This window comes from Pristiophorus japonicus, chromosome 16, assembly GCF_044704955.1.
Source record: "Pristiophorus japonicus isolate sPriJap1 chromosome 16, sPriJap1.hap1, whole genome shotgun sequence".
In the NCBI taxonomy this organism is placed as follows: Eukaryota; Metazoa; Chordata; class Chondrichthyes; family Pristiophoridae; genus Pristiophorus; species Pristiophorus japonicus.
In genome coordinates this window covers 103,835,738-103,861,955 of record NC_091992.1, presented here as the reverse complement: position 1 = coordinate 103,861,955, position 26,218 = coordinate 103,835,738, and the positions used below count along the sequence as shown (strand labels likewise).

General features: G+C 42.5%; 1 protein-coding gene across 1 annotated transcript in view; it reads right to left on the bottom strand.

Moving 5' to 3' along the window:
• Positions 1-22,443, bottom strand: part of LOC139227130 (alpha-1,6-mannosylglycoprotein 6-beta-N-acetylglucosaminyltransferase B-like) — a 987,210-nt gene extending 964,767 nt beyond the window's left edge. The window contains exons 1-2 of the mRNA XM_070858195.1: positions 22,361-22,443; positions 20,029-20,156 (exon numbers count right to left, since the gene is read on the bottom strand). Of these exons, the coding sequence (XP_070714296.1) occupies positions 20,029-20,156; positions 22,361-22,443 (211 nt within the window). The remainder of the gene's footprint in view (positions 1-20,028; positions 20,157-22,360) is intronic.
• Between the last annotated feature and the right edge of the window lie 3,775 nt (positions 22,444-26,218).

The following is a 26,218-nucleotide window of genomic DNA, read 5'->3' as shown; positions in this document are numbered from 1 at the left end:
AATTTTTGTTACACTTACTCAGACAAATTTAAGCAGCACTGTACGCCAATTGTGTGTCACTTAGAAACATAGAAACATAGAAAATAGGTGCAGGAGTAGGCCATTCGGCCCTTCTAGCCTGCACCGCCATTCAATGAGTTCATGGCTGAACATGCAACTTCAGTACCCCATTCCTTCTATCCTGATTGGTTCAAATTGCATTTTCATGCTGAAATTATGTATCCATAAATGAGCAACACGTCTAATATACAAATTTCTTAGAAAGCAGGTTGTGAACCAATAAAAATCACACAAACTGCTTTTTGAAAAGCTACATTTCATTCACATATTTTTAAGGGTCCCAAAATTCTGCAAACTCATTCCATCCCTCATCATCATAGGCAGTCCCTCGGAATCGAGGAGAACTTGCTTCCACTCTTAAAATGAGTTCTTCAGTGACTGAACAGTCCATTATGAGAACCACAGACTCAGCCACAGGTGGGACAGATAGTCGTTGAGGGAAGGGGTGGGTGGAACAGGTTTGCTGCACGCTCTTTCCGCTGCCTGCGCTTGTTTTCTGCATGCTCTCGCCGATGGGACTCGAGGTGCTCAGCACCCTCCCGGATGCACTTCCTCCACTTAGGGCGATCTTTGGCCAAGGACTCCCAGGTGTCAGTGGGGATGTTGCACTTTATCAGGGAGGCTTTGAGGGTGTCCTTGTAACGTTTCCTCTGCCCACCTTTGGCTCGTTTGCCATGAAGGAGTTCCGAGTAGAGCGCTTGCTTTGGGAGTCTTGTGTCTGGCATACGAACAACGTGGCCTGCCCAGTGGAGCTGATCAAGTGTGGTCAGTGCTTCAATGCTGGGGATGTTGGCCTGGTCAAGGACGCTGATGTTGGTGCGTCTGTCCTCCCAGGGGATCTGTAGGATCTTGCAGAGACATCGTTGGTGGTATCTCTCCAGCGACTTGAGGTGTCTGCTGTACATGGTCTATGTCTCTGAGCCATACAGGTGGGTATTACTACAGCCCTGTAGACCATGAGCTTGGTGGCAGTTTTGAGGGTCTGGTCTTCAAACACTCTTTTCCTCAGGTGGCCGAAGGCTGCACTGGTGCATTGGAGGTGGTGTTGAATCTTGTCATCAATGCCTGCTCTTGTTGATAAGAGGCTCCCGAGTTATGGGAAATGGTCCACGTTGTCCAGGGCCGTGCCGTGGATCTTGATGATTGGGGGACAGTGCTATGCAGCGAGGACTTTCCATCCTTATAACCATGGTGAAGCAAGCTTTACATTCACTGACCCCAGGCACTCTGACCCCGTCTGAATTCCTTGGGTAAGGGACATTTACTTGCGACCAACTGCTGTACGAAAATCAGCCATTAGAAAGTAGTGCGCACCTACTTTCAGTTTGAGTTTCAGTGATCTTGATTGGTTCACAACCTGCTTTCTAAGAAATTTGCATATTAGACCTGTTGCTCTTTTCAGGATACATAAGATTATCTGGTCATTATCACATTGCTGTTTGTGGGAGCTTGCTGTGAGCAATTTGGCTGCCGCATTTCCTACACTACAGCAGTGACTACACTTCAAAAGTGCCTCGACGCCATCATCCAAAAACACAGCGTCAGGGTCCACATGTACGCTGACGACACCCAGCTCGATCTCACCACTACCTTCTCTCAGCCCCTCCATTGTCCCTAAGTTGTCAGGCTGCTTGTCCGATGAGCAGAAATTTCTTCCAACTAAATATTGGAAAGACCGAAGCCTTGCCTTCGGTCACCGCCACAAACTCCGTTCCCTATCCACTGATTCCATCCTTCTCCCTGGCAACTGTCTGAGGCTGAACCAGACTGTTTGCAACCTTGGTGTCGTATTTGACCCCGAAATGAGCTTCCGAACACATATCCACGCCATCACCAAGACCACCTATTTCCACCTCTGGAAAATCGCCCAACTCCACCCCTGCCTCAGCTTATCTGTTGCTGAAACTCCTGTCCAGTCTCCCATCTTCCACCCTCTATAAACTCAGGGTCAGCCAAAACTCGCTAGCCCATATCCTAATTTGTACCAAGTCCCATTCAGCCATCACTCCTGTGCTTGCTGATATACAATTGGCTCCCAGTTAAGCAACGTCTCGATTTTAAAATTCTCACAGAAAATGCTGGGATCTCAGGGGTTCAAGCAGCATCTGTGGAGAGAAAAACAAAGTTACTGTTTCTGGTCAATGACCCTTCATTCAGTGCTTAAGAATGTGCTCTTTTTGAACATTCGATAGTTCTGACGAAGAGTCGTCGACCCGAAACGTTAACTTTGTTTCTCTCTCCACAGACACTGCCTGACCCACTGAGATTTCCAGCATTCTCTGTTTTTATTTCAGATTCCAGTATTCGCAGTATTTTGCTTTATTTTAAAATTCTCACCTTTGTTTTCAATTCCCTCTATGGCCATGCCCCTCCCTAATGCTGTAATCTTCTCCAGCCCTACAATCCTCAGAGATATCTGAGCTCCTCCAATTCTGGCCTCTTGCGCATTCCCAATTTTAATTGCTCCACCATTGGTGATCATGTCTTCAGCTGCTGAGGCCCTAAGCTCTGGAATTCTCTCCCTAAATCTCTCCGCCTCTCTTTCCTCCTTTAAGATGCTCCTTAAAACCTACCTCCTTCTGCCCCAATATCTCCTTATGTAGCACGGTCAAATTTAGTTTGATAATGCTCCTGTGAAGCATCTGGGGATATTTTACTACGTTAAACGTGCTATATAAATACAAGTTGTATTGCCTGTAAAGCACTTTGGGACATCCTGAGGTTGTGAAAGGCGTTCTAGAAATGCAAGTCTTTCTTTCTTTCATGTTGAAGGTGTCATGTTTGTAACAACAATGTAACACCACTGTATTACTGTATACACTCAACTCAGATGCACACCTTGACCACAGGGGGTGAACTTGTGGGAGACACTCCTTACCTGATCACTCAGGTATATAAAGGGAGGTCCCACGCAGGGTCATCACTTCTGAAGTGCTGTAATAAAGAGTTAAGGTCACTGAGTGGCCTTGTTCCTGGAATGTGCCTCGTGTGGTTTCATGCTGTAGAGTAAGGACTTTATAGAAGGCAGCTGAGCCTAGTCATGGTGGTCATCCACAGGTCCAGTTAGACGCAACCAGTGGGGGTGTTCGCTCTGGGTGCCTGCCTCTCTTCCGCGGCTATGTCCATGCCCGGGTGGCCCTGGGGAAGGAACATGCAGTGTCCACCGTTACACTTGAAGCCTTCCGCAGCCGATGACCACCGCACAGACGGGTGTAAGCATAGTAGACACAAGTGAAAACATTATGATTTAATTTGATAGGTTTCTTGTGGTTTTTATGATTTAGTTTTCTATTAGTTGTGCCTCTTTAAAAGGAAACATTTTCATTCGATTATTTTTTAATTGGGTTGATGACACAGGGGCAACCCAGTGTCTCCTTAGTGGTCAGTTAAAAAGAGTGGAGGTGGGATTGGTGGAATTTCCAATGTAACATTATCCTGTCAGTCTCACCTTTATCCGTGACATACATTCCAAAGAGAGCAGGTATAGTTTTAGCCTATCCTGCTCCCCCAAGAACCCCTAGTGTTGCTCTAATGAGGCAAAGACCCAGCCAATTAGGGTTAAGTCCCAAAAGATTTTGGGTATTCAGGGCCAAGATTTCTAATATAGTTCAAAAATGTATATATTTCATAATAACACGATTGAACTTACCTATAAAAGGTATATTTTGTGTCATTGAGTATTTTAATTAAGGTTTATACTTGAAGGCCGAAGCCTCTCTCCAGTGACCCCAACATGAAGTAGATGCACAACACTTTCTGGAAGGTAAGGTAGAAGTTGGACCAATCAGATTGTTAAAGGCCTATTCTCTTACAGCAAGCAGATGGTAGTGCTACAAGTTGAGCTTCTTTGTATACTTTTTATTGTGCCTAACAAAAAAGCCAGATCTTACAGCTAAGGCTGAGTTTCCTATGGACTGAAGCAAACTATATGTACAAAGAAATATGAGATGGCTTACCCTGGATGAACAAAAAGCCTGCTTCTTGTTTTTTTTCATTGTGCATAAGAATTCCACTATATACGCCCATTACCTTAGAAGATGATTAATGTCAGTCACGACAGATACTTTCGTAGTATTCACACTACTAATCAGGTTTATTCACAAATCAAGTTATTTACTGCAGCAAGTAGTAACAGCAAGTATTGAAGTCAGCTTTGAACCAGTTTATCAAAGGATTTAACTGATTCCATAGAAGGAAGTTGACTTCTGCAACTGGTGGGCACTGTCGGGTGTCTCCTTAAGGGTTTCAATTAAAAGAGTAGAAGGAAGTTGCTGCCTGCTCCCTGCTGGTTACAAAAGCAATTACATAGGTATCTTACCCACAGATCCATGTGTTGCCTCCAAGCCTGAAGCAACTAGGTTAAAAGTATAATGGACGAGTATATCAACATGTCCAATCCTTATACCAATAAAACCTTTTGAAGTACTGTCTTGCCTTTGAGGAGTCCACCTATGTGATTCTTTACTTGAATAATGAACTCCAAAACTCGGTTGCCTGTATCCAAACCAAGTCCCATTGAGCCATCATCCCTGTGCTTACTCGCTGACCTACATTGGCTCACGGTTGAACATCCTTGTTTTCAAATCTCTCCATGGCCTCACCCTTCCTTATCTCTGTAACTTCCTCCAACCCTACAAACCTCTGAGATATCTGCACTTCTCCAATTCTGGCCACTTGTGCATCCCAGATTTTAATCGCTCCAACATTGGTGACCGTGCCTTCAGCTGCCGAGGCCCTAACTTCTAGAATTCTCTCTCTAAACTTCTCTGCCTCTCTACTTCCATTTCCTCCTTTAAGACACTCGTAAAAACCTACTTCTTTTCTGCCCTAATAGCTCCTTATGTGGCTGGGTGTCAAATTTTGTTTGATAATGCTTCTGTGAAGTACCCTGAGCTGTTTTACTATGTTAATGGCACTATATAAATGTAAGTTGATCTTGTTGTTATTGAACAACAAGCTCCACAATATATATACAAATGCATGCTGATAGCCACTTGCAGTGTCTGATTATTTCTGTCTATGCTAGGATTATTCTGATCAACTTATGTCATGGCTTAATATCCTAGTGATACACATTAATCCTTACCAACTTTCGGGGCGTACTCAATGAATTTTCTTCCAGATGCATATGTCCATTAATAATCAATAGTCTTGGCTTGGCTGCTTTCTTTTAGATATATTTCATGCAGAGTCAAAAGAATACTTGCCGATTTTCTAGCCTGCAGTTGTGGAAGCCATTTGGTGTGTGACATCTTTCTTAAAATAACCTGTTTCTTTTTTTAAAGGGAAGAACGCAGTACAGAGAAGAAACCGATGAAAGCTACGGATGAAAATACCTGGCCCTGAAAATGAGTGAGCCACCAGTTAGGCTCTAATCATACCGGCCCGTGGAAACTTCAGCACCCACTAACTATCTAGGAGTGTAGTGCCTAGGACATGCTCTGGAGACCCCATTCCCTCCTCCATTAGACCCCTGTGTATAGAAGCCAATATTTTTTTTTGTTAAAAGATATTCCGCATCATCGGTGGTCCAAGCTATCTCCCTAACCTGAACCTCCCCCATCTGAGTCCCACCTCCGGTTTTCTGGAGGTCAGTACGCCTCATCTCACAGTGTGCTCATATCCAGTCTTATGCTGAGTACCTTATGTGCCAGGGAAATGAGAATTCCCAGTGTAGGGAATTCCTTCCCCTCTCACGTGGCTGGCCTGTAAGGGGAGCGGTATTTTACTCTTGGGGTTGGAACCTCGCAGATGTGCCTTGTTCTGAGAAATTCTGCCACAGTTATGTTGGGAGTCTGGCGGAACAGCCAAGGAAATGCAACCCTTGCTTTTGTTACAGATTGTACAATCACACTGGGACAGGGAAAGATGAACAATGGGATTTAGGTGTCGAAGTGGATAAATTATTAAAAGTTAGGTCACAGGTGCAAAAAGCAATTCAAAAGGCTATGGTATGCTTGGCTTCAGCACAAGAGGTATACAATATACAAACATAGAAATGTTGCTGCATATACAGAGGGCTGTTCAGACCTCATTTGGAATAATGTGTTCGGTTTTGAGTGACCCACTTTAGGAAATGTATATTGGCCTTGAAGAAAGGATACCTCTGATGAAAACTATGAGATGAGATAAGCTTGGATTATATTTCCTGGAAATGGAGGCTAAAGGGTGATCTGACTGAGGAATTTAAAATAATGAAGAGAATTGAAGAGAGTAAATACAGGGCATCTTTCTTCCAGTGGAAGAATCCAGAGCTAAAGGGCCTAATCATAAAATATGGAACTAAGCCAATTAAAAACAAGTCCAGGAAAAACTTCTTCACACAATGCCGTGCCCCAGAAGGTCATAGATGCAAAATTAATTCAGGCATTTAAATTAAGATAGATGTTGACTTTGGAAGTAAAGGTACTAAGGAATATGAAGAAAATTCAAGGAATTGGAATGAGAAAGATGAACAACAGAGCCTCTCAATAGACTGAATGGTCTCTTACCATTCCCATGGTAATGTGTTGCATTGTATAAAAAGGAAAAAAGACACCTGAATTAAGTACTATGGGCTCAATTTTCCCCCGAGCCCGTTTTCTGGCGTATTGCCAGAGTTGCGCTGCTTAATTAGGTAAATAAATGCGGCAGAAAAAAATCTCCGAAGTTTCCCTGATGTTTGGCCTCTAATCTGCAGCCGCGCAACGTAGCCAGTCACCTCAGGGGGTGGAGCCTTCCCGCCACTCTGTGGCCCCCGATTTCGTGCCAGTCCAGGTCTGCTCCGCTTCCCGCCCCTATCCCGGGCCGACTGGCCACTGATGTACTTACCTGCAACAATTTCTTTAACTCTCCACAAGAGTTTTCTCGAGAGGTCACATACGCTGGCCTAAGTAGAAATGGATTAACTATTAGCTGGCCAAAGTTGCCTAAATGGCCAGAATTGGCATAGGTGGCTGGTAACGCCCCCTTTTTGAGGGAAAAAAAACTTACCTAAAAAAAACATAATTAAGTCAGTTACGCTGGTGCAAATTGGGAAACTCGGGATTTTTAAGTTAGGCCAGAAAAAGCAGCCTACTCAAAAAAAAAACAGCGCCAATACTGGGAAAAAATTGAGTCCATTATTGTTGGAGTTATTAAACTATCTCTACCTTTTCTAATTGTTCAACTGCGATATTATTGTATACTCTTTGATGCTTAAGGATTATTTTTATATGATTATTGTAGCTCACCTTCCATCACTATATCACTCCACCCTGTCTCACAGAAACACAGAAACACAGAAAATAGGTGCAGGAGCAGGCCATTCGGCCCTTCGAGCCTGCACCGCCATTCAATGAGTTCATGGCTGAACATGCAACTTCAGTACCCCATTCCTGCTTTCTCGCCATACCCCTTGATCCCCCTAGTAGTAAGGACTACATCTAACTCCTTTTTGAATATATTTAGTGAATTGGCCTCAACAACTCTCTGTGGTAGAGAATTCCACAGGTTCACCACTCTCTGGGTGAAGAAGTTTCTCCTCATCTCGGTCCTAAATGGCTTACCCCTTATCTTTAGACTGTGACCCCTGGTTCTGGACTTCCCCAACATTGGGAACATTCTTCCTGCATCTAACCTGTCTAAACCCATCAGAATTTTAAACATTTCTATGAGATCCCCTCTCATTCTTCTGAACTCCAGTGAATACAAGCCCAGTTGATCCAGTCTTTCTTGATATGTCAGTCCCACCATCCCAGGAATCAGTCTGGTGAACCTTCGCTGCACTCCCTCAATAGCAAGAATGTCCTTCCTCAAGTTAGGAGACCAAAACCGTACACAATACTCCAGGTGTGGCCTCACCAAGGCCCTGTACAACTGTAGCAACACCTCCCTGCCCCTGTACTCAAATCCCCTCGCTATGAAGGCCAACATGCCATTTGCTTTCTTAACTGCCTGCTGTACCTGCATGCCAACCTTCAATGACTGATGTACCATGACACCCAGGTCTCGTTGCACCTCCCCTTTTCCTAATCTGTCACCATTCAGATAATAGTCTGTCTCTCTGTTTTTACCACCAAAGTGGATAACCTCACATTTATCCACATTATACTTCATCTGCCATGCATTTGCCCACTCACCTAACCTATCCAAGTCACTCTGCAGCCTCATAGCATCCTCCTCGCAGCTCACACTGCCACCCAACTTAGTGTCATCCGCAAATTTGGAGATACTACATTTAATCCCCTCGTCTAAATCATTAATGTACAATGTAAACAGCTGGGGCCCCAGCACAGAACCTTGCGGTACCCCACTAGTCATTGCCTGCCATTCTGAAAAGTCCCCATTTACTCCTACTCTTTGCTTCCTGTCTGACAACCAGTTCTCAATCCATGTCAGCACACTACCCCCAATCCCATGTGTTTTAACTTGCATTAGAACATAATCTATCACTTCTGTTAGTTGCTTTATATTACCTGGGAAGTCAAGTCAAGTTGCAGGTGGACTAGCACTCACAGCTGCACTCCCCTCAGCCCACCCACATTGTCAATAGCAGTCGTGACAGGGAAGCAGTAGCAGTCATTACCATGTGATTTTTTTAAAGTTAATTATCAATTTTGCATCTAGCTCCATCTGTCACATCTTACGTCCGTGTGACACCTCAAATGGCATACTTCATGTTTCCATCCGATCTTAAAAGCTTCCCCCGGGCAACTAACAGTGAATTACTCAACTATCAACGACCTATTTATATATTAAGTATGCCTGCCCATAATTCTTCTTCATCACACTTTGAATATGCAATGGTATTTCCATATTCACATCTTTCAAGGGCTTCAGGCTGGACTTGGGGCAGCTATTAATGACCTTTGGTAAATGCATCAGTGCGGTAACATTGGGTATGTATATCATCATCATAGGCAGTCCCTCGGAGTCGAGGATGACTTGCTTCCACTCTAAAAGTGACTTCTCAGGTGACCGAAGAGTCCAATGTGGGACCTACAGACTCTGTCGCAGGTGGGGCAGACAGTGGTTGAAGGAAAGGGTGGATGGGGAGCCTGGGTTGATGCATGCTTCTTCCACTGTCTACTCTTGGTTTCTGCATGCTCTCGGCGATGAGACGCGAGATGTTCAGCGCCCTCCTGGATGCTCTTCCTCCACTTTGGGCAGTCGTGGGCCAGGGATTCCTAGGTGTCAGTGCGGATGTTGCACTTTATCGAGGAAGCTTTGAGGGTGTCCTTGAAGCGTTTCCTCTGACCACCTGGGGCTCGCTTGCCGTGTCGAAGCTCCGCGTAGAGCGCTTACTTTGGGAGTCTCTTGTCGGGCAAGCAGACGATATGGCCCGCCCAATGGAACTGATTGAGCGTGGTCAATGCTTTGATGCTGGGGATGTTGGCCTGAGCGAGAACACTGACGTTGGTGTGTCTAGCCTCCCAATGGATTTTCAGGACCTTGCGGAGGTATATACTGCTACTCTGAGAAGGGAAGTAAAAGGGTTGTTCCTGCTGACCAACGTATAAGTCATTTTAAACACATCTGTGAAGCACCTTGGGACATTTCTTTATTTCTTTGTTAAATCTGGTTGTTGTTACCAACCGGGGATCAACAATTGAAGGCAGGGATGATTTTATCTAATTAATCGCATTGTCTTCTCTATATACAAGTTTCTTGTAATCGTCATCATAGGTGGTCCCTCGAACGAGGATGACTTGCTTCCACACCAAAAGGGATGAGTTCACAGATGTTTCAATGAAGGACCGATGTTCCAGTTGAAGGGGTGGAAGATGCCTGTGCGTGGATTTTTTTAACGTGTGGTGGCCGTTGTACACGGGCTTGACAGAGCTCGGCCTTTATCCAGTGGCAAGGATTAACCAGGATGACTGGAGACCTGCTCTGCTGCACGGACCTAGTGCGTACACATATCGCAGTGTGGGCCGGCCCGTGCTGCCCCTGGGCCCTCGGCTCTTCTGGCCCTCTTACACTCATTTGCTGCACCTCCGCCACAATCTCTCACTGCTCCTAAAACTAAGTGAACGGATCCTACCTTAGGAGGCAACAGAAATACAACTGACAGAAACAGGAGCGGTGCTAAGAACAAGACACGATGTCGCCAATGGCCCCACAGCCTCTGGAGAGTCTCATTCATGGTTGATCAGTGAAAGTAGCAGCCGGCCATGTCCCCTCAAACACTCCTGTATCAACAACTCTCTCTCCACGAGTGGGCGGACCCCTCCCTAACAGCACTGTGGGAGTACTTTTACGTATCCTGGCTGCAGATAACAAAGCTCTGTTCTGTCGATAATTAAAGCAGTTGTCTACATCATTGGCAAGAGGTGTGCTAGGCAAAGCTGTCCCTGCGCAAGATTACATCTACAGGATAAGTTCCAGCAGATAGCACAGCTTTGTCTCTCTCATGAAGGAGAGGTGGTGAAGGTAGGTCTGGCCAGACATTGGCATGTAGGCATGCTGGGCTTCTCACACATGGCCAAGTAGGTGTATCTGGGTCAGCAACTGTAATTTCTAGGCTGAATCTGAGTAGACACCAGACACCTGAGACACATGTGCACCTACCATTCTTATATTCACCTGAACTCCTTTTACTACTCAAAATCCATGACAACCATTGGCAAGGCCCAATGTTATGCCCATCCTGAGCAGTGTAGTTATAGCTGAGGAGGGAAAGCTGGTCGCGAGCAGTGGCAATGTTGTGCCTGGACGTCTGTGCAAAAGGAGTCCTGCATTTCAAATCAACAGCAAAGAGCAGAAAAAAATATTGCAGAAGCAATAATGCAGAATCATCAGTATTTGAACTCGGAAACATCAGTTAAACAAGCTGCTGAAAACCAATCAGTCCCAGCTTTAAGAATGAGCATTCTGCAGTAAACAGCAGAAGCCACCCAAGGTTCGTTTTAAAAAGACGAGCAGCGCACAAAGAGTGTTCCTATGGGAAAAGTCAGGGAATTGATTGTGGCACACATTTAAATATATTTACATAAATTTAAGGGGCATAATGAGGCCTGTGCACACTTGCTCGTTTCCATGCTGCACACACACTGAGAGCAAGACGCCACTCCCTCAACGCAACATTGTGGAATCAGTTCTGAATGACCATGAAAAGATCTAGTTATTAATGTAGATTTTCAAAATGCAAGTTTGATTTAGGTCACCTTTAAAGGTAAATATAAAGGGAAAATGATAACATTGTCCCTTCCCTCTTTATGATAACACTTTTCAGTCTAATGTTATCCTGGTTACAACACTGCAAATATCTGGCTCTCGGTAGCTCCCGCAACCTATCAATACCAGACATCTGGAACTGGAAGATCAAAGGAACAGAATAGAACTGACTATAGCTATAGGTCTGCTTTTGTGTTGATAATTAGCGCAGAATACTGTCTGTCAGCTTCTCTGTATTCCCTTTGTCCCTTTAGTGCTGCTTTATTATTGTTTTGCAGGTCTGAGGAGGAAACCCAGTGTGCAGGAGAAATATAATTCCAAGCAGACAAGTAAACTAGAACATTTGAATAAAGGGACGAGAAGAAAAAGAAACCAGGAGATTCAGCTGTGGGCGTGGATAAGGGAGAGTCCAGGAGGATGTGTATATTACCCAATAAATTGTAAATGACATGCACAACCAGCTAGTCTCTTTGCCACCCATGTCAGCTACATTTGCAGCCAAGTTAAAATAATTATAAACAGCAATCCTCCAATTAAATAGTATGGGCAAGAGGAGGCAAAGAGATTTGGCAAACAGTAACTAGTGGGGTTCCACAGGGATCGGTGCTGGGGCCTCAACTATTTACAATCTATATTAATGATTTGGATGAAGGGACCTAGTGTAATATAGCCAAGTTTACTGATGATACAAAGATGGGTGGGAAAGCGAAGGGATATAGACAGACTAAGTGAGTGGGCAAAAAAATTGGCAGATGGAGTATAATGTGGGAAAGTGTGAGGTTATCCACTTTGGCAGAAAAAATAAAAAAGCAAATTATTATTTAAATGGAGAAACATTACAAAATGCTGCAGTATAAAGGGACCTGGGGGTCCTTGTGCATGAAACACAAAAAGTTAGTATGCAGGTACGGCAAGTAATCAGGAAGGCCAATGGAATATTGGCCTTTATTGCAAGGGGAATGAAGTATAAAAGCAGAGAAGTCCTGCTACAAATGTATAGGGTATTGGTGAGGCCACACCGAGAGTAATGCATACAGTTTTGGTCTCCTTATTCGAGGAGGGATATACTTGCATTGGAGACAGTTCAGAGAAGATTCACTCGGTTGATTCCTGAGATGAAGGAGTTGACTTATGAAGAAAGGTTGAGCAGGTTGGGCCTGTACTCAATGGAGTTCAGAAGAATGAGAGGTGATCTTATTGAAACATATAAGATAATGAGGGGGCTCGACAAGGCAGATGCAAGACAGTCTTTCCACTCATGGGGGAATCTAGAAGTAGGGGGCATAGTTTCAGAATAAGGGGTCACCACCCATTTAAAACTGAGATGAGGAGGAATTTCTTCTCTCGGGTTGTAAATCTGTGGAATTCTCTGTTCCAGAGAGCTGTGGAGGCTGGGTCATTGCATATATTTAAGGCGGAGATAGACAGATTTTTGAGCGATATGGGAGTAAAGGGTTATGGGGAGCGGGCAGGGAAGTGGAGCTGAGTCCATGATTAGATCAGTCATGATCTTATTGAATGGCGGAGCAGCCTCAAGGGGCCAAATGGCCTGCCCCTGCTCCTATTTCTTATGTTCTTATGTCAGGTCTGTGAGGAGGGTACAAAACCAGATATCAGGAAGGGTTTGATTCCAGGAAAGTAAGGGAAAGACAAAAAGCCAGGAATGCTTTAACTGCAGGTAAACAAGAAGATACAGAAAATCAGAAATTACCAGAATGTGTGCGAATTAGAGGAAACGGGAAGGATCCTGCTGTATGGAATGAGGAAACACATTGAAATGGAAAGTTAAAAAAGTTAGTGAAGAGGCAGTTTCAATACAATATAGAATTGACAGTGAGAAATTAATTAAACTATAATGAGGGAGAGCTGTGAATATCGTTATTATCGGAAACGTTACAAGGACACCTCAAAGCCTTCCTGATAAAGTGCAACATCCTGTGAGTCCCTAGCCAAAGACCGCCCTAAGTGGAGAAATAACACATCAGGTACAAGGCGTGTTTCTGTGCTGTAAATACTATGTAATACTATGTACAGAGAAACATACAAGCATTTGATTGTGATATACCTGACAGATATACTGAAAACATGGCGCACTTTTTTTGAAAATAGGGTCAGCCTTAGTTTTTAAACCCAGATTTTGAACACCTCCCAAACATCAGTTTAAATGTTTCTTAGCTCAGTAATAGAGCTGATTTTCTGAAACTGAAGCAAAATCAGTGGGCCTGGATCACTGTGAGCAGACCACTCACACTACAGAATAGGACCAACCTAGCATTATATTCTGAATTGACTTATTACCATGAGCACTTCCACCTAGCTTGCGCCTGTAACTGAGAACTCATGAAAGCAGCAGAAGGTGACAGAAAATAATACTGTCGGATTTTGTAGGAGAGGATACAGTGTGGCTGTGAAGATTTAAAGGGATGTAGCAATTTGCTGTTGAATAATTTCAAAAAGTTAAATAAAGCTCTTAAAGCCGGTGTTATTCTGTCAGCTTCCAAAAACAAGGAAGATCAGGTGAGGACATATGAAAAAAAAAACAGTAATGGAAAACAGATCGAGGTAACAGTAAAGTGAAAAGGGTTGTCTGTTCAATTATTGGCCATACTACTAATTTACCCAGATGTGTGGGAAAGCAAAAGCATTCTTTGAAGCATAGAAAGAAAGACTTGCATTTATATAGCACCTTTCACCGGAAGTCTCAAAGCGCTTTGCAGCCAATGAAGTGCTTTTTGAAGTGTAGTCACTGTTGTAATGTAGGAAACGTGGCAGCTAATTTGCGCCACAAGCAAGCTCCCACAAACAGCAATGTGATAATGACCAGATAATCTGTTTTTTTGTTTTGTTGATTGAATGATAAATATCGGCCAGAACACCGAGAATAACTCCCCTGCTCTTCTTCAAAATAGTGTCATGGGATATTTTACATCCATTTGAGAGAGCAGATGGGGCCTCGGTTTAACATCTCATCTGAAAGACAGCACCTCCGACAATGCAGTACTCCTTCAGCACTGCACTGGAGTGTCGGACTAGATTTTTTTTTGTGTTCAAGTCTCTGGAGTGGGACACAGAGGCTAGAGTGCTACCCAGTGAGCCACAGTTGACATAGGAAGTATAGAGTGGGGAGGGGCACCAGTAAATAGGGGATAGGGGAGGGGCACCCGTAAATGGGGAGTGGGGAGGGGAACTAGAAAATGGGGGAATGGGGAACCAGCCCACCACTGCGATATGTGTGCGCACTGGGTCCGTGCAGCAAAGCTGGTCTCCAGTCGTCCTGGTTAACCCTTGCCACTGGATAAAGGCCTAGCTCGGTCAAACTCATATGGTGGCTGGTGTGCAACAGCCACCACACGCTAAAAAAATTCACGCACAGGCATCTTCCACCCCCTCAATTGGAGTTCAGGACTGGAACTTCGGGCCCTTCATTGAAACATCTGTGAACTCATGTGGAAGCAAGTCATCCTCGTTCAAGGGACTGCCTATGATGATGATGAGACTCACCTATGGGATTGGCCTGAAACAGGATTATATCTTGCGTCCTTTCAAAAAAGGCATTGATCACATAAAACATGTGCAATAGCTGGGAAATCACACAAAGTATTTATTTCAATATTTTTGCATGCATTCTGGAGCTTTAGGCTATGAAATGAAGGGGTAAGTACAGTTTCTGAGCTAATATAAATATTCAGCCTGATTAGGGCCTCATGTTCCCCTCCTCCGCCACCCCCCCACCACCAACTCTCCCCATCCCCTCGCCTCAGTGCTATGCGTTTCTGGCAACACAGCAGGGCGAGTGCCTCTGTTGCAGCTCTGCAGGTCCAGGCCACCTGCACGAATTATTCAAATGGCCTCTTCCCGGTAATTTGGAATGGAGTCCCAATGATGCCAAAGCAGACGGCAGACATTTCATCCCAGTGCACTTCCACCTTGTAGCCAGGATATGTGGAAATTGGCAGCTCTGTTATTTTCTCCAGCACTCTAATATTTCAGTCTACGTGTTATTTTGCCCTCAAATTTTAAGTAGTGCAACAATGAGTTGAAAAAGTATCTACCCTAAATATTATAGAAACGCTTTGTCTCTTCATCTTAAAATCAAGCTGCTAGGCCACTAATGGGGGTTATATTACTTTTACATAATTTGGTTGTAGCTTTTGTTATAACACTATTATTCCTATATTCAGTGGACAATATTGAAAATGTGCATATTAGATTTTCTGTTCTTAACAGTTTCGCCCCGGTTATTCAATTGTGCTGTCCTCATTTTGTAATGTGCAGCATACTACTTTCATTTCCTGCACAAGCAATATCAAGTTTGTTTTTGAAGCTGTGGTTGTAATATGCTGTTGAACATGCTGTTTATTGTATTCTGATTAATGTCACCATGAGCAAGAATATTAAAGAATATCTTCTAAGGCCAGGTAATCATAGAAAAAAATAAAATTAGCGACAGAACTGCTTGGAATGAGAAAAATGTTTAAGAGAAAACAGTGCCATGCATGAAGTTTAGTGGCTCAGAGGGTAAAGGAGCAACTCTCATCAAAACATTGTATAAGCGCATGACTACTGAGAGGCATGATGTCACTTGAGACCTTTAATGGGATGGTCATGGAATGTGGGAATGGGAGGGAGTGGTTGCACTGGGGAGGGATTGCAAGCATCTGGGATGATTGGGAAGAAGAGTCCTGGGGTCTGAGAGGATCGAGGATGGTTAGGTGAGGGTGGGGGTGGCTATAATATGGTAGTGTTTGGGTCCAGTGTCAGCTGTGGCTCAGTTAGCAGCACACTCGCCTCTGAGTCAGAAGGTTGTGGGTTCAAGTCCCACTCCAGGGACTTGAGCACATAAATCTAGGCTGACACTCCAGTGCTGCACTGTCGGAGATGCTGTCTTTCGGATGAGACTTTAAGCCGAGGCCCTGTCAGGCCTCTCAGGTGGATATAAAAGATCCCATGGCACTATTTCGAAGAAGAGCAGAGAAGTTATCCCCGGTGTCCTGGCCAATATTTATCCTTTAATCAACATAGCAAAACCAGATTATCTGGTCATTATCACATTGCTGTTTGTGGGAGCTTGATGTGCAGAAATTGGCTGTCGCGTTTCCACATTCCAACAGTGACTACACTTCAAAAAAGTACTTCATTGGCTGTAAAGCGCTTTAAGATGTCTGGTAGTCATGAAAGGCGCTATATAAATGTAAGTCAGTCTTTCTTTTTTAAATCTTTCTTGGTCTGGTCATTTCTCTGTGAGGTAAAGAGGACTAAAGCCTATACAACTTCACAAATTCCCCCACACCAGATGTTTTTGAATAATGCTTTCCCAACACTGAGCTGAGAAGCCTGTTTCATTTATTTAAAGTGCTTAGTGCACTTATACTGTAATTGCCACCTGTATGTCAGTAATTATCGTAAAAATATACTATGCAATTAAAATAACTAAGATGCACTTCCTAGATTAGTGCTAGGAAAGACTATTCTCAAATCATGCCCTGCAACCACAGAAAGATCTTTCCGCTGCATTTGATTCTGTGATTCGGGTACTAATCTTAAAATAGTTAGAGTTTACTGTGTTTTAGTATTTTAATAAAAGTACCGTAAACACTTAAACCAAGGAAGTTATGCTAAACCTTTATAAAACACTGGTTAGGCCTCAGCTGGAGGTTTGTGTTCAATTCTGGGCACCACACTTTACGAAGGATGTCAAGGCCTTGGAGAGGGTCTGGAATAGATTTACTAGAATGGTACCAGGGATGAGGGACTTGGTTTATGTGGAGAGACTGGAGAAGCTAGGGTTGTTCTCCTTAGAGCAGAGAAGGCTAAGAGGAAATTTGATAGAGGGTTCAAAATCATGAATGGTTTTGATAGACTAAATAAGGAGAAAGTGTTTCTAGTGGCAGAAGGGTCAGTAACCAGAGGACACAGATTTAAGGTGATTGGCAAAAGAACCAGAGGCGACATGAGGAAACATTCTTTTACACAGCGAGTTGTTGCGATCTGGAATGCACTGCTTAAAAGGGTGGTGGAAGCAGATTCAATAGTAACATTCAAAAGAGAATTGGATACAAACTTGAAGGGAAAACATTTACAGGACTATGGGAGAAGAGCAGGGGAGTGGGACTAATTGGATAGCTCTAGTCAAGAGTCAGCACAGGCAGGATGGACCGCATGGTCTCTTTCTGTGCTATATCATTCCATGATAACCAGCTTAAAACCAGTTTCCTGGTCACAGCCAGGCTATAAACTTTTTCTTAGAGTGAGAACAGAAGGAAAGACATTGGCGCTGGAGTGGAAGTGACAAGAAAGGACAAGAGACAACAGGAAAAATGAATAAAGGGAAGTGCACTTGCACGCAACATGGAGTGGGAGAGGTGCCAGGATTTTACATCAAGCAAGAGGCCCAATTTGACAGTCTTCAGGTAGGCGACATTGTGAAGAACAGCAAAAAGATACAATTTTTTAATTTTATTCATCCACAGGATGTGGACATCACTAGCAAAGTCAGCATTTATTGCCCATCCCTAATTGCCCTAAAGAAGGAGGTGGTGAGCCACCATTTCAGAGGGCAGTTAAGAGTCATTGCTGTGGGTCTGAAGTCACATATAGGCCAGACCAGGTGAGGATGACAGATTTCTTTCCCTAAAGGGCATTAGTGAATGAGATGGGTTTTTACAACAACCCAATAATTTCACGGTTGCCGTACTGATACTAGATTTTTAAAATTCTCGAATTTAAATTCAATCAAAGATAAGTGCAATTAATAGATATATTTTTGAGAATGACGGGCAGATATGAGGAAATAGCGGGTCTGAAAAAGTGCAACAGGAAGAGATATGCTTACAGGATGATACAGATTGGTATAATTCCTCATATTTTTAGAAAAAACATTCCGACTACTTAAGCATTGTTATGTTAGAAAATTTGTATAAATTCCACTTTGGATGTCACAAATCAGTTTTGATTTTGCAGCATTTGATTGAATACATTTCCTCAACAATGGTTGCCATTAGCCCAGGTTCAGCTTTGGTAGTAGCAGTAAACCTAGAGCTTTGTATTCCCTAGTACTGCTGGTAATACAGAAAATAATAAATATTGTGAATTATTATAAGGCAGACATCTATTCGAGTGATCAAATAACTTCATACATGGTGAGATCAAAGCTCAACTGGCTTGCAACCATCATTTGAATCCTGAGGTTAGATTAAGTCATGAAACACTGATATTATTTCTTGATGATATTGGTGCTCAGATTTTATGCCGAGACTTCGCTCTGGATTTTTTTCAGGCACTGAGAGATAAAACAATGGAAGTAAGACCAAATGCAAATAATAGCAACATTGGTCAGGAAAATTTGGATAGCCCATAGCAATGGCATGGGTACAGGTAAAATAGAAGATGGATTGATTTCTCAAACATTATTATGAAAAGCATCCATCAAAGCTGTGCATAATTTATCATGATGTCTGAGTATATTACATCAATTTAGCCATAGACCAGCACCCAACCTCTAAATGTCAATGGTAAAATGTGACAGGCAAAATTTTCTAAGAGCATTGGAAATTTGGAAAATATTCCCAGCGATGGCAGGTTGCAATTGAAAAACAATTTGAACTGCAATATAGAGTTTCAGCAGAGGTGTAAGCACGACACTATGTCAAAAAGTCAACCTGTTGTGGTCAAGTTCAACTGAATATCATATTGGCCCGGAATTTGGCCAAATCAAGCGAATCTCCAATGTCCAGCAACAGTGATGTCATCAAGCAGGCTGGGCCGCCAATCATGTTGATGAATTCTCACAGCCAGCAAACAAGGAAGTAAAATACACAGATTCTAATTTACTTCTTATAAATTTTACAGAGAGCAAAATAAAGATTGGGACATGCACATAGGAGTCCGGTAGAAGCTGAAATATCATTAAAAAACTTTTAAAAATATATTATTATTTTAAAAACCATGTAATTCTTAATCATATTAATAGAAACATTTCCACAAATAGAAAAATACTTTTTCAGGACCAGGACAGTTGTTCAGGAGTCAATACTCCACTAAAAGCCCAGTTACACCTCTTTCAACAAGGCTCAACTTTTTCAGGGGTTTATCAGCAATATTCCAACATAATATGGGAAGTTTTCATCAGGAACTGTGGTTTGAATTGATTGCCGGCACTGAGGAATTCCACAGCACAGCCTGTGGAGAAGCATAGAATCACTGACAGCAACGTCTGGAATTCCGCGTTTATCTACACATGCACTGACTCCAGAAGTAGCTGTCACTTTCAGAGAAGTAATGACAGCAAACACTGACAGTTTCATCGTCATTACCACCGCAAATTCCGGGCCATAGGCCTGAATATCATGCAGCCTATTGATTGGGCTATATGCACGCACTATCAATAATGAAACTGTTTCCACTGCAGAAGACATTGGATCAATATACTGAAGAAAGTACATGGGAAAGTACATGGGAAAGTACATTGGGTACTTCATACCCAATCCTTAAGGCAATGAATTAACAGATGGGTATAAGGGTGCAGTTAGGCAGCTACTTTTACACTGATATAAAGTGGATTGGGTGCACATCAATACAAGAGTAGCAGTGCAACTCGATACAACTGAATGCACTATTGCTGTGACATGTGAGACACCAGCCTAGTTATAATATGGCGTGCAATTAGAAATAAAAGGTCCATGTCTGACACTGAAACATTTTTTAGCTTTCAATCACTCTAGCCTTACACAAATTTAGAATCTAGTTGGTGCCCAAAATTCTTGAACTATACCATAAATGGATAGCATTGAATAAATTAATCTGTAGTGGCACTTAACATAAATCTGCATTTACCTTCAGCTTTGATGCTTAATTGTCTGATGCCAAAGGGTGAGTCTCCCAGTCTCTTGCCTGAAAACTGTCCGCCAAGGGAGGTCATTATAAAACAGAGGGTGAAGAATCCAATCCCAGCCACAAATATCCTAGAACCAAGCAGAAAGCATGTCACACTAAAATATAAGTTCAGGTCTTATGGTTCACCATTATCTGTGATTACTGGAAATTCAGTGTTGCACAGAAATACACGTTATGGTGATTTACAATTTTGTTTTATTAACTTGCAGCCTTTGAATATTTGTTTACTGAAAATTAGTAAATTATCGGATGCAATAACATAAATGTACTGTACACCATACTGAATAGCATACTATTCCCTTCCATTTTCTTTATGTACTAAGAAAAGAGAAATAGACGTTGGACCTCTGCTGACTATGCACATATACGCTCTACTCGGAACTCGTCCACGGCAAATGAGCCAAAGGCGGGCAGAGGAAACGTTACAAGGACACCCCAAAGTCTCCCTCATATAGTGCGACATCCCCACTGACACCAGGGAGCCCCTGGCCAAAGACCGCCCTAAGTGGAGGAAGTGCATCCGGGAGGGCGCTGAGCACCTCGAGTATCGTCGCCGAGAGCATGCAGAAATCAAGCACAGGCAGCGGAAGGTGCGTGCGGCAAACCCGGCTCCCCACCCACCCTTTCCATCAACCACTGTCTGTCCCACCTGTGACAGAGACTGTGGTTCTCGTATTGGACTGTTCAGTCACCTAAAAACTCATGCTAAGAGTGGAAGCAAGTCTCCCTCGATTCCGAGGGACTGCCTATGATGATGATGATGAATTAATCTTAAAAATTTACATGGCATATCTGGCATCACAACTGTTATTTGTAATAGGTTTTAAGAAAACACTTGTTTAATGTTAGATCCAAGGCATAAAGGAACAGTACCATTTTGTTCAATCAATACTTGCGCTTAGTTTCATTCTAGCCTAACCCTTCATTTCATTGTTGGTTTTCAGGCAGGAGATGAAGTGGGTGAATAATTTAAAACATGATTGTGTGGAAGCACATCCCCAAATTACTTATTCTGAGATATACCAGAGTTACCCTTGGGTAGGCATAGTAACAGGTATAACAGTGATCCTATTACTTTTGTCACTGTACCACATGTTGTCAAGGAAATTAGATCAAGTCCAGGTCTTGAAGAACATGTAGGTATTGAGTACCTGAAACTGTGAGCCAGGAAACGGTACAGCAGCACTCTTTCTCAGTTTTACATTTCCCTTATTAAAGATATTTTCCTTAAAAACAAAGAATTCCCCCACCCACAATTCTCAATTTGTAGCATTAACAGCATGAGTCAAGCAGGATTATTCCTGAACTTTTGTCAACAATGAAACCCATTCACTTATATATTGTTAAACATGTCATCTTATATTTCATATTAACATACAAATAGAAATGTCTATTAAACACACGATAGGACATTCTTTTCCAATACTTTACCCAAGCTTAATGGAGTGAATTTGCAATCAAGGAGCAATTTAATCCTTTGCAATCCTACTAATAATTGAAATCAATAATAATGTAATTACTAACAATATTTTAATATTTTAAAATGTATATTCTGCTTGAATACAGATTTACAAAACACTATCAGTTTACATATTTACGTGGCATTTGATACACTGATATTTTGCTTTTTTTTAATGTTACTGGACAAACATTAAGCAACTTGCTGTTCCCCCCCATCCCCCTCCCCCTCCCACCCCCCCACCCTGCTTCCTGGACTTATCCTTAACACCATCACCCCAGAAACAGCCCACAGAAACAAGAGCGATCACTACAGAATGTGCTGTGAAAGACAAGCAGCACCCATAGTGGGAAGGTGAATGATCCCAATGTGACTAGTCAGCTGCCTGGCTCCTGCTGTCCCCGCACCCTGCCCTCCAGCCACAACTTCACAGCTCACCCTTTATGTTTTAAACGTAACTTTCTATGAACGAAAAACATATGGAGACGAAGATCTCGTGTAGCTCTCTTGGACTCATCTCAAATCCCATTTTAACATTCGATAGAAAGCACATTCAGTTCAGGGTGATCGCAGAGCACTACTGAACTAAGCACTGGAGGGTTTGCTATCGTCGAGATGTTTCCTTATTATAAAATGAAAAACATAAACCCACGTTTCATAATAGTACAACAGCAGTTGCAATAAGAGTAAAGTGCAAGTTTTGCTTTACACAAACATTGAACACAGAGTTCCACACAAGTCAAATCAATCATCTGTAAATAATGCAAAATAATTTCACAGATGTAATTGAAAAAAACTTGAAGATAAACTTACCTGAAAGGCCGTAAGGTTACAAGGAACCTTCTCACCATTATTTTACCATCTGAATTTGTAGAATTTTTTGAAAGCAAAAACATCTTTCTGTCTGAAAAACATAAATATTATCTTCTAATATAAACTTGTCTAATGTCAAATAATTTAATTTTTTGATATCAGACTTTGTTTATAGTACAAATTTAGAAGACACCGGGAGAGTTTTCAAGTCAACGCAAATAAAATCCATCCACAACTTTTGATTTGCTGGATTTAAAACCAGTCTGCCAGGTTTCCCATCTCCAGTGCGAGTCGTTGTTCAAGCTGAAGTGATGCTGCTTCTAGCTTTATGGTGACTTTTTCAGGAAGTAGTGATGAATACAAGATGCCGAAGATAGTCCAAAATTAACAGCTAAACAAGAGTCAAGGAGACTGTAGGTAGAAAGCACCTTAGTTGCTTGAAGGTTGCCTCCTCTCATGATCAGAGCTTGCTGCTATTCAGAGCCATATGACTATTGCACTGACACACTTAGGCAGGGCATCCTCAGAGTCCCACGGGGTGAGAATTATACTGATTTTTGCTCAGCCGCCGGATCTAATACAAGCAGCCAGCAAGAACCTCGACATTCAACCCTTTGGACAAATGATAGGGTTGGGGATAAGAGGCTGACTGACAGATCACAATCCAACCAGGATAGCTAGAATGCATCAGCCTCTCTATCATAGCTGCTTTATTTCTTTCACAAACCATGAGATGCTACATTATCGTGATGCAAAAATAGTGCTACAGCATCACCTAGTGTTCTGGGGGTGTTCCTTTTGTACATTAATTCACTTTGTATTTTAACTCAATATGTTCTTACCTATACAGGTACTGTGTGTTTTCTATATTACGAATGATGCTAAAATTCTGAAAAATACAAGAAAACAGGATGTCATAAATGTTTACGGCAAACATTTCAAAAGGAAAAATATCTGAAATTTTCATTCATATTTTATGTAAAACTATCTTCTATCATATTTTATCCAATAAAAATCTTCTCATTCCAGAAAAACATAAAATTATTTTGAAAGGATTAATCCTATCATGTCGAACATTTTTATTATTTTAAATCATGGTTCATACTCACCCTCATGCTGACTCAGTTACGTTCTTGCTTTAAACTGGGAAGGGGAAATGATCCTTCAAATGACTGGTCACACTTCACCCTAAAATAATCATGGGTTAGGTGCAGTAGTAGACACGACAGTCAACTTATTACATTTGCCATTGTGTTATGAGCTGCCAATGATGCTGAGCAAGCTGCAGGTGGCAGCAATGTTCGGCCACGGAGCTTTTAAGCTGGTGTGAAGCTATATATATATATAGGCCTGAATGAAGAGCAGGAACACTCCTGTTTTTTGATTTCTAATTTTAAAGGTACATTTTGGGGGTAAAAATGAACAGTCTGTTTTTATGTTTTATTAGTGGCAAAGTTTCTATATTATACAGTACCTTGTTTATATGCAGCTCAGATCTGGAATTAAGAGTAAGATGTCAGTGAGTGGAACTGCTTTGTTGACTGAGAGGCACTTCAAAAATAGGTACTAAAGCTCAAATTGTTTGAGACCACCAAAATCAGCTTGTTCCTGACATGGATGCACCTACATCGGCAGCAAGGAGGGCTGGCCTTGCTGAATATTGCAAGGGACAGTTCCTCCATTTCATTAAAATAGGCTCCCTGCAAATGGAAAGTATGTGCAGACAATCAGGGCATGAGCAAAATCCAGTCAGCCAGCCGTTCTGACTGCTGCTACCCCTGAAAATGAAATCAATTTTTGGCTCTGCAAACAAGCCATCTGCTGTGTGAGATATGGCTGCTCGAAGCAATGTAGGCAAAACTACACCCTTCATTGGAGATGATTTGGAATTCTTGCTGCAGGAGTACAGCAAGGCAGGGTAGTTCTTTTTGAATCAGAAGGTCACCCTCCTGTGAAGACACAGGTACAAGCTGCACGGAGGGAAGTGGCAGATAAAATGAATGCAGGTATGTCATATCTGGGAGCAAATGAGAAAGTAACTTTCAGTAGCAGGAGAAGTGTCAAGATAAGTGTCCTTTGCAAACATGCTTGCTCTTCACCTATGTAAGATATGAGTCGAATGGAAATAGTTTTCTTCTACGCTTCAGAGAGAAAACATGCAGAAAACGCTGAATCCTTTTTGCTGCACTCTTGCAGCAGAAGTTGGAGGACACAATAGCACTGGGGGTTCAGTAATAGCTTGCACATAGCAATTCCACATTCTTCTTGCATTATCTGCAGAAACACCATGCCAGCCCATTTGCAAAGTTTAATTCTCGAGAGGGAGGTGGCCTGGGATCAAAGATATTATATGACCTGCTTTGGGAGTTACTAATGTGTTTCTTGCTGTGTTCTGCTTACAGGTCAATGCGGCACACAACCATGAAGAGGGGACAAGGAAAGGCAGAGAGTTCAGCCGTCATATGGTTGTCAACCCTCCCAGATTGCCCAGGAATCCCTTGGGATGAGGCACGGTTCCCCCAGCCGCTGCGAGCAACCTGGGAGAACTTTGTGCTTTAAATTTCCTATCGCATTAGTGCCTCCCCCATCATCCTACTCACCTACCCCCCCACCCCCCACCACCCCCACAATGTCACTGGCTACTGCAGAGAAGCCTCCGACTCAGTGACATAACCTACAGAGAGTCGGGACCAGCTGGTTTCCAGGAATCTGGGGGAAAGAGATAGAGAGATGGAGTGCAGGCAACTGGGTTTTTTTTTTATTTGTTCATGGGATGTGGGTATCACTGGCAAGGCCAGCATTTATTGCCCATCCCGAATTGCCCTTGAGAAGGTGGTAGTGAGCCACCTTCTTGAACTGTTGCAGTCCGTGTAGTGAAGGTACTTCCACATTGCTATTAGGCATGTATATATTTTCTCAGATAAGGAGACCAAAACTGTGCACATTATTCCGGGTGTGGTCTCACCAAAGCCTTGTACAATTGTAATAGACTTCCTTATTCTTGTACTACAACCCTCTTGCAATAAAGACCAACATGCCATTTGCCTTCCTAATTGCCTGCTGTACCTGCATGCTAACTTTCTGTGCTTTCTGTACAAGGACACCTAAATCTCTCTGAACACCAACATTTAATAGTTTCACACCATTTAAAAAATATTATGTTTTTCAACTCTTCCTACCAATGAATAACCTCACATTTCCTCACACTGTATTCTATCTCCCACCTTATTGTCCATTCACTTAATCTATCTATATCCCTTTGCAGGCTCTTTGTGTCCTCCTCACAACTTACTTTCCTAACTAGCTTTGTATCATCAGCAAACTTGGATACATTACATTCGGTCCCTTCATCTAAGTCATTAATATAGATTGTAAATAGTGGCACCCCACTAGTTACAACCTGCCAACCGGAAAATTACCTATTTATCCCAACTCTCTGTTTTCTGTCTGTTAGCCCAATCCGCGATCCCTGCTAATATATTATGCCCAACCCCATGAGCTCTTATCTTCGGTAGCAAACTTTTATGTGGCATCCTATCAAATGCCTTTTGGAAATCCAAATATACTACATCCAATGGTTCCCCTTTATCTACCCTGCTAGTTACATCCTCAAAAAACTCTAATAAATTTGTCAAAACAATTTCCCATTCATAAAATTCTACCTATTCATGTTATGATTTTCAAAGTGCCCTATTAGCACTTCCTTAAAAATGGATTCCAGCATTTTTCCGCTAACTAGCCTGTAGTTCCCCGTTTTCTCTTTCCCTCCTTTCTTGAATGGCGGGATTACATTTGCTACCTTCCAACCCACTGGGACCGTACTAGAATCCAGAGAATTTTGGAAGATCACAACAAATG